The sequence below is a fragment of the Epinephelus moara genome, chromosome 7 (genome assembly GCF_006386435.1).
Source record: "Epinephelus moara isolate mb chromosome 7, YSFRI_EMoa_1.0, whole genome shotgun sequence".
Taxonomy (NCBI): domain Eukaryota; kingdom Metazoa; phylum Chordata; class Actinopteri; order Perciformes; family Serranidae; genus Epinephelus; species Epinephelus moara.
The window spans coordinates 27,051,599-27,068,149 of record NC_065512.1 but is presented as its reverse complement, the minus strand read 5'-3'; the positions used below and the strand labels follow the sequence as shown (position 1 = coordinate 27,068,149).

The 16,551-nt window shown below is 39.5% G+C and overlaps 1 protein-coding gene across 2 annotated transcripts in view; it reads left to right on the top strand.

Moving 5' to 3' along the window:
* The first annotated feature begins 960 nt into the window (after positions 1–960).
* The window catches only part of ranbp2 (RAN binding protein 2), a 32,509-nt gene continuing 16,918 nt past the window's right edge, over positions 961–16,551 (top strand). For both annotated transcript variants that reach the window (XM_050049766.1, XM_050049765.1), the window contains exons 1-19: positions 961–1,174; positions 2,758–2,825; positions 2,928–3,039; positions 5,907–6,059; positions 6,230–6,460; positions 6,979–7,121; positions 7,413–7,608; positions 8,177–8,317; positions 8,613–8,772; positions 9,147–9,328; positions 9,851–10,050; positions 10,925–11,048; positions 12,670–12,831; positions 13,267–13,404; positions 14,323–14,454; positions 15,219–15,449; positions 15,568–15,651; positions 16,109–16,250; positions 16,379–16,473. In XM_050049766.1, coding sequence (XP_049905723.1) covers positions 1,103–1,174; positions 2,758–2,825; positions 2,928–3,039; positions 5,907–6,059; positions 6,230–6,460; positions 6,979–7,121; positions 7,413–7,608; positions 8,177–8,317; positions 8,613–8,772; positions 9,147–9,328; positions 9,851–10,050; positions 10,925–11,048; positions 12,670–12,831; positions 13,267–13,404; positions 14,323–14,454; positions 15,219–15,449; positions 15,568–15,651; positions 16,109–16,250; positions 16,379–16,473 — 2,766 coding nt within the window. In that variant the 5' untranslated portion in view covers positions 961–1,102. The remainder of the gene's footprint in view (positions 1,175–2,757; positions 2,826–2,927; positions 3,040–5,906; positions 6,060–6,229; positions 6,461–6,978; positions 7,122–7,412; positions 7,609–8,176; positions 8,318–8,612; positions 8,773–9,146; positions 9,329–9,850; positions 10,051–10,924; positions 11,049–12,669; positions 12,832–13,266; positions 13,405–14,322; positions 14,455–15,218; positions 15,450–15,567; positions 15,652–16,108; positions 16,251–16,378; positions 16,474–16,551) is intronic.

The window sequence follows — 16,551 nt, the reverse complement described above, 5'->3', positions numbered from 1 at the left end:
TGAGCATTTTGACTTGAAAATATTTGACACCTTTCCCCAAGCCCAAAGATGAAAAGTTTGTTATTTAAAAAGTGTGCCATGAATAAAAATATATTTTCCTTTATTTCCTCAATTTACTAATGTTAACATTAATATTTTCATTTCATTCGGACATAAAATGTAGAAAAACATACTTATTACTTTAAATAAATAATAGACAGAAAAATATATGAGGAAAAAAATATAGACATTTTTCCAATATAGAATAAGTTTACAACAAGACAGCACCAACACACAAAATTCATTCTGTGCTGTACAGTGCTATATGCTATGAAAGTTCAATGTCAGCAGGTCTTTTTTATGATTAAGTTCAGTCACACTTGTTATGACAAATGAATACTGATTTTTTAAAAGCATTCATGATATTTGTAATTTAAGTTGTTACTCTGTTGTTAAAATGGCATTACATTTGGTGAAAAGTGCATAATCACTTATTTAGGACTTGAAACGTTAGGACCTTTGACTGAACTTGACTCAAGACTTGAGTGTTAAGACTTGAGACTTACTTGTGACTTGCAGAACAATGACTTGTCCCACCTCTGTCATCAAATAACTGTTTTAAACATTGCAGCTATTACTGGATTTGAATCTTTTCTTTTTGTTAGGCCTATTTATTACTTTATTTTAATAAATAAACATGTATTCTCGCAAAATATTACCAAATACGGTTTTCTTGGTGTTTTATTGGTGTTATGAAAAATAATATATTATTGTATTGTTGGAGACGATTTGAAATACACTATGACACCTATTGCATAGAGTGTGTGGTCCAGACAGATGGTTCACCCCAGCCAGCCCACCTCTGCTTCAAAATAATGTGCGTCAGCGTGCGTCAAACGGACTTCTTGCTTCTCATTGGTTGAGGAGCGGGATTCAAGCGTGCGCACGTCCCACGTGACCCTCTGCCATTTGACGGTAATGAGACTGCGCAACATCATCATGGGGAGTTAACGTTACGGAGTGACAGTCGAGCTTATACTAATGTCCGTTTTTATATTTTGTGAATTCTCGGTATCCTATGCGCCATAGTGAGTCGTGTTGAAAGTATTTGTTTTTGGGAGTCATGCGGCGGAGTAAGGCTGAAGTGGACCGTTACGTTTCCTCAGTACAGAGTTCATCTCCCTCACTCAAAGAGGTAAGTTGAGCCCCGGCGGCTAGTTAATGTTAGCATGTTGCTGCCATCATGTCAGACCAGCATGTGTCAGCCAGCCGGTATGAGGAAACAACCACGGTCAAATAAGCACTCGTTGTAGTGTTAATTAAATTCAAGTTTAATTAGTTAGCTTGAGTTATGTGTTCAGTGTAGCCTCTGTTAACTACCCCATGCTAGCGGCGTCAGCTAGCCGGCATGATGACGCCCGTTCGTGTCCACCCCTTCGTACTCAGAAAATGCGCGGCATGGAGCTACCACAGCAACGCTAGCCAAACGGCCGTGCTAGTTAGCCACCACTCACTCAGCTACTTTGACTACTTGTACAGCTAGTATTAGCTTTATATCTTTAACAACATGGCTTCAATACACTGTAACCGGAACACACGCCGTTCACTCGTGTAAAGCAGCTACACTCAAACCTTATTCAGGAAACTTCTATCATGTAGCTTAATTAGCAACTAGACACAACTACAGTTAGTGTTACCACCACAGGTACTATGCTGGTGCGACGCTAACTTAACGCTAAGTTGCGCTGAGCACTTTGTGAAACCTTTACCCCACTGAAAGGAAGTAGGGCACCAATAACCTTGTAGATATGTAGTTAAGGTTATTTAACATTGTCGGCATGGAGGCATTAAATCACACTAAATTACAAGAATGACTAAGTTAAGTCCATCAATCACAGTATTTCCACTGTGGTCGTTGGTGTAAAGATAGCAAAGATGCATTAGTTCAGGTAGCAGGGCGATATCATACTACCTTCACACTAAATATTTATATTGTCATCAATGAACTCACATCAGTTAAACACCAAGAAACTAAATGATGTATAATTAAATGATTGTCAAAATGTCAACTCAAAGTTTATAACCCACGTTTATATGACAAAGGGCTGTACAAAAAAGAATTTTAAGTTTCAGTTTTATATATTAAGTTAGATATCATAAATCACAATTTGCCTTAGAGGGCTTTACAACATATGACAATCCTCTGACTTGGACCCTCATAGTGAAAAAGACCTCCACAAAAAACTCTTAAAAACCCCTACTTAAATTGAAAAAAAAAATTGAGCAACTAAGGAGGGATCCTCTTCCAGGACAGACTGATGTGCAGTAGATGATGTTGCATGTATAAACATCTGCTTTTAAGGTTCTTGCTTATTATTTGAATGTGCAAAGCTAAGTTATTCCAGTTCCTAGCACCGCACAATCTAAAGGAACAAGAACTCATTTATTAAATCCCATCAAACAACACCAGCTCTTGTCTGGTAGACCAGGAAGGTCAGCAGTAAATCAAAGTGGAGTGAATAAGTAAAAAAAAAAAAAAAAAATGGAGATAATCCTAAAACTATGTTGCCTCATATGATGTTCGCTTTTACCACATGAGGATTGAAGGGTCATTTGCATCTGGGGTAATACCTCCCAATAAGACATCTTGTGAATTAACTTTTAACTCTAAATGGGGTTATCCTTGTGCCTGCTAGCTAACATGACAAGCAAGATAAATATGATTTGAATATTCAAAACATTGTTGGTTCACTGATCTTCAATGTTTTCTTTCCACAGAAGCCAGTCAAAGGATTTTTATTTGCTAAACTGTACTTTGAAGCAAAGGAATATGAACTTGCAAAGAGGTAAGCACACAAGCTTCACCGTTGTTGAGCACATGTGTTACTGCTTCTCAAGAGGTCTCCATTACACTGACGGTAATCTTGCCTTTTCCATGCTCTCCCTAGACATGTATCGGAGTATCTCAAAGTCCAGGAGAGGGATCCAAAAGCACACAAATTCCTTGGACAGCTCTTCGAGAGAGAGGGCGACATCAACAAGGCAGTAGGATGTTACAAGGTAACATGGGGATAAATGTGCAAAACAAAGCTTTTCTTTCTGGAAGAGTGCATGGTGTGGTGTGCTTCTTGAAATCACAGCTCTCTTCCAGGTATATTAAATAGAGGGTGATCTAAGTCTGTCACAAACCGTGCATTTGATATTATTTATTGCAGGATTGGTGATTCAAATTCTTGCTCATCCTGTCCACATGTGGATGTGTCATTGAACTTAAAATTGCTTTAGATGGCCATGCCAGTCTGTCATTGTGTGAATGGGAGTTGTTCAGGTTAAAAAGTGCTATGTATGTAAGTATAGTCCATTAATGGTGGTCAGGTCAGGATAGGGATACCCAAGGCCAAGACTTAATTATGGTTTCCCCACACTTAAATTGTCTACATTTATTACCACTGACATACAGTGCAATCTATAATTATTTATACACGTTATTGTTGTTCTGTTTCACAACACAGGATGAAAGAAAGAGCCACCACTAAGCTTTAGAATAAGAAATAAATAGAAATACTGTCATGAAATGTTAAATTAATTCACAAAGTTTCAGCAATTCAGATGGGATTAATTAAAAAAGGTGTCTAAGTGACTGACTAATCTAAGTGAGCGCATTTAACAAGCCACATGTTTAACGATGCTTCTCATTAACTGCGATCATTCTGGAGAGGATTTTGTCAAATGCAAAATTATACCAGGTGGTTCCTAATAGTCAGCTCATTCCCCATCCTATTAGCCACACATTTAATGACTTAACGTTGAGGCAGACAGCCCCACAGCCTGGATAGAAATCTGTAGCTTTTATTACAGCTCATCAGGCTGCCGGCATCTGACTCTCCTTACGTCTTCATTTCGATTGTTTCAGTTTGTCTGGTTGTCTCCAGCAGGTTAGCCAAAACGTTTCAGTCCTGACATTACATCCATAGAAAGTACACAGAGCTGAAGAAATTCAGCACTATATGAAGAGATCTATTTGAAAATACAAGGTGTCTGTTTGGAACCAGGCGTAGTTATTGGTAGACTAAACAAACCAGTATTTTGGGCTGGTATTTATACCTGCATAGGAAGGGGAAATGCGCACATTGCTTTGAGTGTCTTTGAATTTACGTAAAGGCAAATTACATGAATATTTTAAAATGCAAATTTAAAACAATATACACATTGTGTGTGCTTTCTGTTCCTGCTGACCATTTTCCACAGCAGTACCGCAAGGGTTAAGATTTTTTCTTTCTTTGATGTCAGTTATGTGAAATGTAAAAGTTGCATACACAAATTTGTTTTGAGATCTAGTAAAAAAATCCATTCAGTAGTTAATGGCCATTGTTTGTTTTATTTTCTAAATGGAGATGCAGTGAGCTCACTCTGACCTTCAAGAATTGGTGGCCAGCTGTTGAAAATGCACTGATAAGCTTTAATGAGGTGTCAGTTATTATTCTGTGGACAAAAAATAGGGAGATAACATTTGGCAGAGCATATGATGCACATGATAGGATTCCTTAAGTACATTTATTTCAACTACTTATTAAATAACATTGGAATTAAGTCAGTTATGTTTAGCCCAAATCACAGATTTTATAGTTATATAGAAGGCTTTATAGTCTGCACTAGGGTTGCAGTGATATACCAGGTTTCAAGGTTTACCATGATATAAAAGTTGACAGTTCTCATACTGTGTACATTTGCTTAACTACGATATTGTTTAAAAAAAAAAAATGCAGCTGGATGTTGAATCTCCCTTTTTTGTAGTTATTTTATAAGGTAGACTTTTTACACATACTTCTATTAACAAAATGGTTTCAAGTTTCAGTTATAGTAATAAAACGTTTGTTCAACCAGCAATAATCTTTCCGCTTTCATTCCTTTAAGGGTCATTCTGATCGATCATAATATAAATTCTGTAAAACTGTGAAACTGCGCTACTTCTGAGACGGTTATGCCGTGAAAACCTCATACCCTTGCAACCCCAGTCTGCACAATGTAAGCAACCTGCTTGCCTTAAGGCCCAGACACACCAGACCAACTTAAGAGAACTTGTGGCAATGATAGCCACCTGTTGCGTCACCTCATGTCACCTCATGTCACCTGTGTCCCAGCCAAAAAGTTGCACATGAACATGCTGCAAAGACTACAGCTGATGGCACAAACATCACGCATCTTCTGTGCCTGTGTGAGAGGAAATACTCTTTACATCAGTGGACGGGAGTAGTCTGTATTTCTCCGGAAGACCGTCATGACGCTAGTTAGCCAGTTAGCACATTAACAACACAATCCAATGCTGAAAGAACAAAGCATATTTACCGTACGTGAGTGAACAATAACACAAATCACCTCGTTTCTGCTAAAAGGCTCAATGGCTAATGACAAAGACTCTTACGTTATATAACAAGTTTGTTTTAGTCTCACTCCCTCTTGACTTCAGCTGTTTGTTTACTTTCCTCACTTCTGGTTTTCTTTTGCGCTGAGCTCAACTGACAATTTGGGAGATTTCATTTACCGACTGGCTCTGCCGTCGCGTATGCCAATTCAGTGTGCTGAATCAGCTGAAAAAAAGCCAATGGGCTGAAGAGGGGCAACGGTGCACGACACACCGCACTGACAAGGGCGACAGACACTCACAGACGGCCCAACATTGACCGACAGCCAACTGTTGGCTTGGTGTGTCAGGGCCTTTAAACTCTTGACTCATCCTGTTTATTCAGTAACCTCATTTGGCTTCTCTGTGGACTGATAAAGGGGGACATCCTACTGGCCTTTCTTTCCTTCTTATTTCATGTTTTTGATGTTGTTTTTTGAAATAGTATTGCCCTATGTATAGATAACATGTCAGCAGGGTTTTTCAAAAACTGACAGTATTTCTGCACCTGTGTGTGTTTACATAGCGGTCAGTGGACTTGAACCCAGCCCAGAGGGACCTGGTGCTGAAGGTGGCTGAGTTACTGGTCAGTAAGCAGGAATGTAACAGCAGAGCAGAGTTTTGGGTGGAGAAAGCTGCCAAGCTGCTGCCAGGAAGTCCTGCAGTCTTCAACCTGAAGGTGAGGCTCCTTTCCTTCTAACTTTCATGATGGTGTTTTTTTTTATTTATTTATTTATTTATTTTTTATCAGTCATGTAAGATCAATACTTCACTGAAGATGGTGCATATTAATTTAAGTTGAAAAGGATGCCACACTGACTGTCTTTGGTTTATCTGTACTTTATGCAGGAGCGTTTGTTGAGTCGCCAGGGTCAGGCGGGTTGGAACAGGTTGTTTGACCTCCTTCAGGCCGAGCTGGCAGCGAGGCCAGCAGACGCCCACGTGAACGTGAAGCTGGTTCAGCTGTTTTGTCAGGACGGACGGCTGGATGAAGCTGTAAAGCATGTCCTGGCTACTGAGAAAAGGGGCTTGCTGAGCCACAGCCTGGACTGGTACACAGTGGTGGTGCGCACACTGCAGGTCAGCATGGAGGGGTGATGGAATACTGTGTTAATGTTGTCATTATACCAGGATTTTAAACTTAAATGTAATACTAGTATAACAAATTTATGCTCAGTGCTGACACAAAGAGAAAAAGTTTGAGGCACACAATGTAGGATAATTTTTTTCTTTTTTTTTTTTTTCTTTTTTATTATTATTTTTTTAATTAACAACATGCACACAGTTCTGATACACAAAAAGTCCGTGAACATGTTGCCTCCAGTCATGTGGTGGATTCATTGCTGGAGAGAATGCTGTAACAGCCACAGGTTGAGGACCAGTCGATTTTCTTCCCTGTCCACTTGTGAAGCTTTCAGATGAAAATCTGTTTGTGGATCTTTTTTTTGTTTGTTTGTTTGTTGAACAAGTATTGATACTTTTGACAGTCTTATACAGCATACTTGACAGGTGTGCACATTTTAAGCTTCTGTAGGATTTGTTAAATCTAACCTGTATAACTTAAGAATAATACAAAGAGCAGTTGACCTTTGTTGCAGGAGTATCTAGCTCAGCCCAGTGTCTCCAGTAATGAGAAGATGTGTCGGCGTCTCCAGAGAGAGCTGCTGTTGGCCCACTGCAGCCTGCTGAGAATCACACTGTCTGAGAGCAGCATGCAACCCTGCTGTGATGCACTCACAGGGTAGGTCATGTCGAGGTTGAACGGTGTTTGTACACATATACTGTAGACGAACTGTATCCATGAAATCAAATCTAACCCCAAAGTTGACTTTATTCTGATTTCTGAATTTAGGAGTAAAGCAAATCAGGAAGACTTTATATTGAGACGGATAATTTTATGAAACATAATATAGTGGCTTAGATTTTTAGATGTGTTTTACCACCTTCCATTTGTTTCTATTTATTCCACTGAGCATCTAAACAACTACAGGAAACAGCTGTTCATGCGATTGTGTTTGTGTGTGTATTGCAGTTTTGACCAAGCTATGCAGACACTGAGCAGCATTGCTGGCCGCCACACAGACGATCTTTGTGAGGTGTTTGTGGAGATGAGAGGTCACCTCTACCTGCATGCTGCTACACTGCTGTTGAAGCTGGCTCAGGAACGCCAGCAAAGCTGGAGAGCCATCATTGACCTGGCTGCACTGTGCTACCTGCTGGCATACCAGGTACTGACACACCTACCTGCTGATTACCTGTCAGGAATGAGGATTGCTCATTACCAGAGCATTTAACAAATGCTCAAACATGTAAATCTTTTGTTTCATGCTGATCCTCTTTAAGATGGTGAAGCCGTAAAGTGTTACTATTGTGATTATTTTGTCTGTTGTTGTTTTTTTTATTCACTTAATTTGATTTGATATAGATACAACCATATATTTTAAAAAATATGCTAATATGGTAGATTTCCTAACTTTGTTTATTTTAAAGAGAAGAAACAGGTTGAACAAGTCTTCTTAAACAGCAGGTGTCTCAAAAGTGGGAAGTGTCATATGATCAGGCTCTCTTTTACTTAACAAATTACTTCTTACTCGACTTGTCAAGTCCTTTACCCTTCACTCTTTGCATTGCTATCAACGCACTCATGACTGAGCCATGCTGTGGTCTGAAGATAGATGATAAAAGCTGAACTTAAAGTTATGCACTCTTTTCTTAGAGTTTCCTTTAACGGGCTTAATGTTGGAGCCAAGACCAGAAACTTTTGAATACAGTTTATTTTGTTTGTTCTTCCACCAGGTCCCCAGACCAAAGCCTAAAGTGACCAAAAGAGACCAGGCAGCCCCGCAGCTTCTGGAGCTGCTGGCCAACGACCGACAGAGTCAGGCCGGTCACATGTTGCTAAACCTGAGCACAGATTCATCCACCTTGATCAGAGAGGTCTGTCCGTGTGTTCTGACTCAGTTTAGATGAAGCCCTTTTAAGCTGGAATAAAAAGCACTTTACATCACTGAAGGGTGATGTAATGAATTAAGTGGATTAATTTAAGTTTGCATGTGGTGAATATAACTTCCATAGGTGCATACCACTCTGTCTCAACAATGACACATGCACTACTGCTTTGTCTTTTTACTTAAACACTAACATTAATAATTTCTGCGTCACAAGACAGAGCACCAATAAACTGAATTTGTATGTTTAGAAACAGGCATCATTTTATGTTTTCTCTGTGCAGGTGGTGGAGGCGTTTGGAAACCCTCGTGGACAGGACTCTCTGTTTGAGCTCCTGTTTAGACCACAGGCCTCCGCTGGATCTTCCTTCATTGCAAATGATGACATTCGTTCCATTAACACCATGGCTCCAGAGCTCTCTCAACTCGCCAAATGGGACGCTGGTACATTTATTTTTTGAAATTGAAAAGTAATGCACAGCAAGGGCGGGTTGTACTGAGGTGCTGATAGCTAACAGTAGACTTGAAAGTAGGACACAAGTGTCACACACTCTGGCTCCATACTCATTCCTCTTTTATTCAGATGACATTTCAGCCCTCAGGCCTTCTTCAAGATCAACAATCTTGAATATCAGTGATCTATTGCCTTTGAACAATAGACCAAAAGTACAGCACAGTATTGTGTACTCTGGAGAGCTAATAATATAAGTCAATAACACAGTAGTATTTCCCACCAAAATATTTTTCTGCATACAAACAAACAGTTTTGACATTTTAAGTACTCCCACACAGTGATAACTTTGATGCCTCCCCTTTAGGCTCCATCCTGCTGCATGCTGGTGACTTGCAACATCTAAGCTGGTTGGGGCTGCAGTGGACCCTTCTGGCCCAAAGGCCGGCCCTGCGGGACTGGCTACAGCAGCTCTTTCCTAGACTTACTCTGGAAACCTCCAAACTGGACACCAACGCACCAGAGTCCATCTGCCTGCTCGACCTGGAGGTAGGTGGAACCATGTGGGTTGGTTTGGTGGGATCACATAACACCAGATGAGGCTTTGCAGGAGAAGTTTACAGATTTTCACTCATCTCAGATATTCAGCACATCAAGAGTGTTTCAAAATTCGAAATAACAGGAAAATGTATTTTTACCATTAAAATACAGAAGAATGTGTACAGAGTATAATTTGTAATAGATTTGTTAGCCAGAACTTGTCCGTCTCCATTTTTAGCGAGAAGATGAAAGCTATCAAAAGCTCAAAATAGTAGTTTTAAAATACCTGCAGCAGAATGAAATGTCTACATAGATCTGTTTTTGGTAATGACCAGAGTTCTTTTGTGGAAAGACTCTATAGTGTGTCTGTATTGTTTGCACTTTTGCATCGTCCCTGAACCTGCTGCTTGCAGATATATTTAGACTGCTGAATTTGCTTTGTGAATTATTTGACACTCGTGTGCGTGTGTGTTGAACATTTCTACCCAAAATATAAAACTCTCTGTCTCTCGTCTGGTTTACTCCATCCAGGTGTTTTTATATGGTGTGGTGTTCTGTAGCCATTGTCAGCTCCAGGAGACGGCCAAGATCAGCAGCGGCATGAACCAGCAGCAACAACAGCAGCTTTTCGAGCCTCGCTGCCTTCCCCTTCCCCTGCTTCGCCTCTTGACCACTGACAGACAGAGGGAGTGGTGGGACGCCATCTACAGCCTCATTCACAAACAAGCAGCGTGAGTAAAAACTAGGGTTAAAACAAAACATGCAGCATATTGACCAAAATATAAGCTGTGTCAGCCAGTTAGCTTTTTCAATGTGTGACATATTGGATAAGAGTGGTTATCTGTCAGCCTGGCTGTTTGCAGGATGCAACACATACATATAGATACACTTGAATTAATACAAGGTAGGCTGAAGAGTGGGTAAGATTCTGCTCTTCTCTGCTTTTCCTAATTTGAACCTGTTCCTAGATATTCAGACACACAAGACAGCGTTAGAGTGGATAATTTTTTTAAAAATTTTTGCATAGTTTTGTATTCTTGCTGTAAATGAAGAGTTTGAGTGTCTCACATTGTCAGTCCTGCAAAGAATAAAATAGTGAGGATGCCAGTAAGTTGTAATTTGTGGAACATTTGGTTTAAAGTTAATGTATTTAAGCACTAAATATTAACTTCACTTAAAAATGTTGGCATGGCTATCCGCTGTCAGGTCTCTCATAGACCATTGTCAGAGTTATGGATGGAAAAACATTCACTCTATTTTCCCCAAAAGACTCTCCTGTCAATATGCCAGTAAATGTCAACAGTTTTAAATCTCAGGAAAGCAAGAGTGAACTCTTCTACAATTGACTTGTTGAAAGCAGGATTAAACTAACATTAAACCTCTCTTGTGGCATCATTAGTGCTAAAAGACAGGTGTGGGCACAAACATGACATTTTCACAAGAGCAGTCGGGTGCCTGTCTGTCTCTTCGTTACTCTTTGTCCTCACTTCATCCCAAGAAATGGCATAAACAGGCCAACACAAAGTACTTGAACAGTACATATTTTATGGGCCCTAGTATTCAGTGTTTTTGCTTAATGTCTCTTTGTTGTGTGTCTCCTTGTAGTCCTGGCATGTCAGGCAAACTGCGGATGATTGTGCAGCACGGACTGAGCACTCTGAGGGCTGGAGAGAAACATGGGCTCCAACCAGCACTGGCCATCCACTGGGCACAGTGTCTCAGTCAGACGGTACACACACACACACACACACACACAGGAATACACACAGGCACACACACACAGGCACATATACACACTGTTTCCACAAGCTCAGCAAGCAGCCAGCTAGACAAAAGATGGAGATTTTGCAGGAGATTTCCAATTGTTATATAGCTGATTTAAAGGTTTTCTGTTATCTGGTTTTACTGGTTTTGATTTGAGCTTTTTCTATTTCTATTTATACCCGTGGCTTCAATTGAAAGGGCCACAATGGATGAGTTAATTGAGTAGTTGTCACCTATTAAATTAATCGCCAACTAATTTAATAATTAAACGAGATGAGTAATTTTTTAATTTAAAAAAAAAGAAGAAGTCCAAATTCTCTTATTCCATCTTCTTTAAAAGTGAATATTTTCTGGTGTCTTTACTCCGCAAATCGATTAATAGAAAAAAATTGACAGCTTAATTGAAAATGAAAATAATTGAACTATACAGTTCCTCCTCATTTCACTACAAAAACCTATATAAGGTGGCAGCTTGCTGGAGAGAGATCACTAGGGAGCTTAAAGTTTCTGGTAACCGACCATTGCTGAAAACAACCTACTTGCTGCTGGCTATAAAATTTAATTACCAGTAAATATCACAGTATAAAACGTGGTTTTTGTTTCATACAAAAATAAGTAGATAGGAAGTACTCACCCATCCTTAGTGATTATGCCTCCAGTCTGATCCCAAACACATAGCTGATAGGTACGTGGTTTGTTTACTTGATGTAACCAAGGTGCATATATAAGATTTTTTTTAAAAGCGTTATTTTTTTACGTGAGTCTATTGACCAGACCTATTTTATTTGGACTAAGCATGTAACCCACTTTTCAGAAAATCACTAAACAGATAGTATTTGACTTGAATTCGTCCCATTTGTCCGGGACATCGAAGTCTTCCAAGACACATGGACCGGCACCAGATTTTTTCTACAGGGAACAAAACACAAAACTCAAAACAGTTAACTGAAATTAACTTAAATCGCAATTGTTAACTATCCATCAAGTTACAGTACACACGCTCTTGCTTTGCATTTATACATTTTCAAAGCTACCGCATAATGCCTTGACCATCTTAAATTATTGGGTAATGTGCAACAGCATGAAAGCATGACATGTAGAACTGTCACAGCATAAAGGCTAAGTGTTACACAGTGTTGAGATATAAAGCTGTATGTGCTGCATGATTATCAGTATGATCACCTTCCTTTCTTTAAAACATTAGTAAGATGGTCAGCTAGAGATGAGTCCACACCAGTTGTGGGTGGCACATGCACACACATAGACATGCAGCACAGCCAGAAAAATAGCACTTGGATAACTCAGCACCTTGCCAGATAACTGCACCGACACACATGCCTTTCCACCTGCTCCTTTCTGTCACTTAGCCTACAACTGTTAAATGTGATCAAGATGTCCAAACAGCCACGTGTGCTGGTTCTCTGACTGTGTCCATTTGTTTCATGGTAGAATTTGAAACAACTGAACTACATGTGTCAAAAGTGCATGAAGTGTTTTTCTTACCTTGTTTTACCTTCATTAAGTCAATGTGGCAGGCAAACCTTCTCTCCTTGATGTTTAGCAACCTTTTATGTTTAATAATCCAGGGTGATGGCGTGAACTCGTACTACGACCAGAAGGAGTACATCGGCCGCAGTGTCCACTACTGGAAAGTTGCAGTTCCAATGTTGGAACGGATCAAAAACAGGCGCAGCATACCAGAACCACTTGACCCCCTCTTCATACACTTTCCCTCCAAAGATATTCAGGTTAATACTGTCTTCTTGTTTTACTTTTATTACAAATTAAATTTTGGACACTCTCAAATCCTTAGGCAACCAAAGATCCTGAGACTTTCGGTTCTGTCTACAGATAACTTTTTTTTTTTAACTTCCCTCCTGTAAAGTAATTTTTGTTAGCCTTTTATGTTTTTATGAATATGAATGATGTGCTTTATCTTACAGTGTTTACACATTGTGTAGGCAATGGTTTTTGACATTTTTCAATCAGTAAATGTTAATGTAGATAGCTCTTTGGTAGAGTATGGTAGATCTTTGAGGTTTGATTCCCACTTGGGCCACCACAACAAATATATGCACCTATGATACTAGCAGGTGTTAAGACTGAGGACTTTGCTGGACGCCAGTTCAAAAATGTACCAGGTTGGCTCACTGTTTGTATCTCATGTCCATCTTTCTTTTCAGATTTCTTCTGTAAAAAGCTATGAAGAGGAAGCCAAGATAGCATGTGCGACGCTCCTTGACATTGAAGGCAAAACAGAGGAGGCCATCGCTACCTTGGAAACAATCAATAACATGTCATCCATCTGGCATTTGGCACAGGTAAGGCATACACTTCTACACAACATACCTGGGATAAGTTGCTCTTAAATATCTCAAACAGTGGTCCTCAATGTTTTGGTTTTGATAGATGTGCACTGAAGATGATTTTTCTACCCACATTCCAGCCTCTTAAAGCGGGAATAGTGCATTGCCATGGTTAACAGATTTCTTCTTAAGATCATCTAACAAACACTGTGGGAGTTTTGGCATAATAAACAAACATTTGCCATAGGTCCTGTGATTTTTTTTATCATTTAAGTAATGAAAGACTTAGTTAGTGTAAATTCAACAGTATTCATTGTTGGTACCACAAAAGCCACTCAGCCGCCTCCGCTCTGCCTGTCAGTATGGTGTTTGATTTTTCACTGCATCTTTAAGTGTTTGCTGCCTGAATACAGACATCATCTGAGCTGCTGTCTGCGATTACTCCCTCTCATTAAGTATAGTTTGAGAGAAGGTCTGATCGAACAACATTTAAAGGAGCTGTATGTCCGTGATTAAGAGTCTGGGGCGGTATTGCCTGCACACAGCTCTCAACATGGAGGTGGCTGAGTTGGCTAGCAGCTATCAATGCTCACTTCATAAGTAGCACCATGGACAGCAACAGTCCTGACAGAGCTTACCCTGTTAAACTGAAGGGGACCAGAAGGTAAGTGCTATGGTTCAGCGACGATGCCATCCCATTATCAGCAGTAGCTGTCATATGAACATAGTGGCAAATAGTTGTTTTCCGCTATATTAATGCTCTGAATGTTGTAACTGCTCGTTTAAGCGACAAATTCCTCAAAATTCACCTGGATCTGCCAGCCACTATATGATATGTGATTGGTTTTTCCCTAATATAGATGTTAGTGATTCTGACATCTTTACATGCATTTGCTATTTGTTTTTCTATGCTGTACTATGTTTCCTTCACAGATCTACCAGCGGCTATCAGAGGAGGCAAGCAACGGGGTTGAGGAGACCCAAGACAGGTGCATCACCTTTCTTAGAAAGTTTAGGACCTACCTGTCAAAGATCTACAATGCGAATGCAGATGATATTGATAGGGTAAGTCCCATTTGCTTGTACTTGTTAATGTGAACAACTCTATAGCTGTGTACAGGGTTTCTCCAGATCCTTATAAAGTCTTAAAGGCATTTTATTAATTTATCTCTAAATAAGGTTTCACTTGGTATTAAAATGTCTTAAATCAATTTTTCAAAAGTCTTAAAAATGCAAAGCCATGGTAAGTATGATTTTATGAATAGTTTTTCTGATTTTGTAGTGTAAAATCTAAAAATAATTGGTTACATTAATTGTTTTTAAAATAATTTACCAAGTGCCTCTCGTATTGATGTAGCACACATCAGGATAGTAGAACCAACAACACTCGTATTTTGTTTTCGGCCGAGATGCATGGAGAACCCAAAGTCAATGAAAATCATCTATTTAACCAAGATTTCATGGCATGGGTGAAACAGATACAAGGCAATGCACTATGCAAAAAGTTTTCCAAACTCGGCACAATGCGAGTTAAGGCAGTGGAATCCATATGCAGAGTAAAAAAACACAAAATCGGCAAGAAAACTTGCCATCAAGTGACAGGTACATCGCAGTTCTGTTCCACCCTTGTCCCTGCTACGAGACAAAAAAGTTATGTTTTACATTGCAATTACATTTGTGCATAATTGATCAGTAATTGTTTTCAGTTTGTTTTTGTTTTAATTGGTTTCAAATATCATTACAAATGGCATTTAAAAAGTCCTAAAAAAATTTAAGTTGCTCTAAGCTTTAGGGACCCTGTTTGTAACAATCTGTTACATGTGTCCCAGCTTCCTGTCTCCATGGAGGAAGTCGTGGATCTCCTGAATGACGTGAACCAGCAGCTGGGCGAGAGTGGGGAGGCCATGGATGAAGAGGAGGAAAAGGAGGAGGAGATTCGAAGAGGACCAGCCCACTCCAGCCCTGCTCATCCCACAGAAACCTCTGCCTCCATATCCCACATAAAGTTTTCCACTCCCTCTCCTAACAAAAGCATCGTCTCTCCTTCAAAACGACACCTGGTAGGTTCAGGTCTTTTTATGTAATCAGTATATTAAGTGTTTGCTTTTGTTTTTTCCACAGAGATATTGATTCACAACACAAACGGTACTTTTTCTAATTTCTTTCTGTGTCGTTTAGATTTCTCCCAAGACACCACCACATTGGGTGGAGGACCAGAAAAGTCTCCTCCAGATGCTGTGTCAGCAAGTTGAAGCCCTCAAGGTCAGGATAAGAAATTAAACCTTTTTTTTTTTTTTTTTTTTTTGTATTCCATACATATTGACACTGTTTCCACACTCAAAGCAGCATTGTATAACTATGTTCGTGTACTGAAAAAGATATGAGTGTTACCATGAATTTATCATAGCAAAAAGGAAAATTTGTTGGAAGCATTTGGGTTGACAGCAGAAAATTAAATTGGAGCAGATGAGATTAACTCGCATGTGATAAAATGTATTTAGGAAACAGGAAATTGAATAAAGGTTTCTAATAATAGCCTGTTTCAAGTTAAGACCTGGTTCTACCTGCAGATGAGGTATATTTAAAATATCTATTTGAAAACAAAACTATTTGACAGTTTACAATAATTAAACTATGAATGACTCAGCGTATGTTTATATTCTACTTTTATTGTGAATTTCTGTAAAGATGTCAAATTGAGTCACTCTTTGTTTTGCAGAATGAGGTTCATGATCTGAGACACAACTCTTCAGGGAATGCAGGCTCCCCTCATCACAAGATGTACGGGGAGAGCTATGGGGCCGAGGGCCTACAGGAGACCTTTACCCCAGTGCAGTCCTACCATGGGGCCCCACTAACAGGTCAGCATGCTACATAGAACCAAAGCTTTCTTAATTGTTCCATATTTTTGTCTTGAAGTATTGAACAGCAATAATATGTAAAATCAACAAAATTTTTATATATTTCTTTCTTCTTTTTTTTCTCCAAGTTGCCACTACAGCCCCCTCTGTGTACTACAACCAGTCTCCAGCTTATAACTCTCAGTATCTCCTGCGCACAGCAGCAAATGTAACCCCCACTAAGGTAATTATGGCTGTTGAACAGTAGTTTACAGTAATAACCCTGTCAACAGTATATGGAATGACATATGATTTCTTTTTT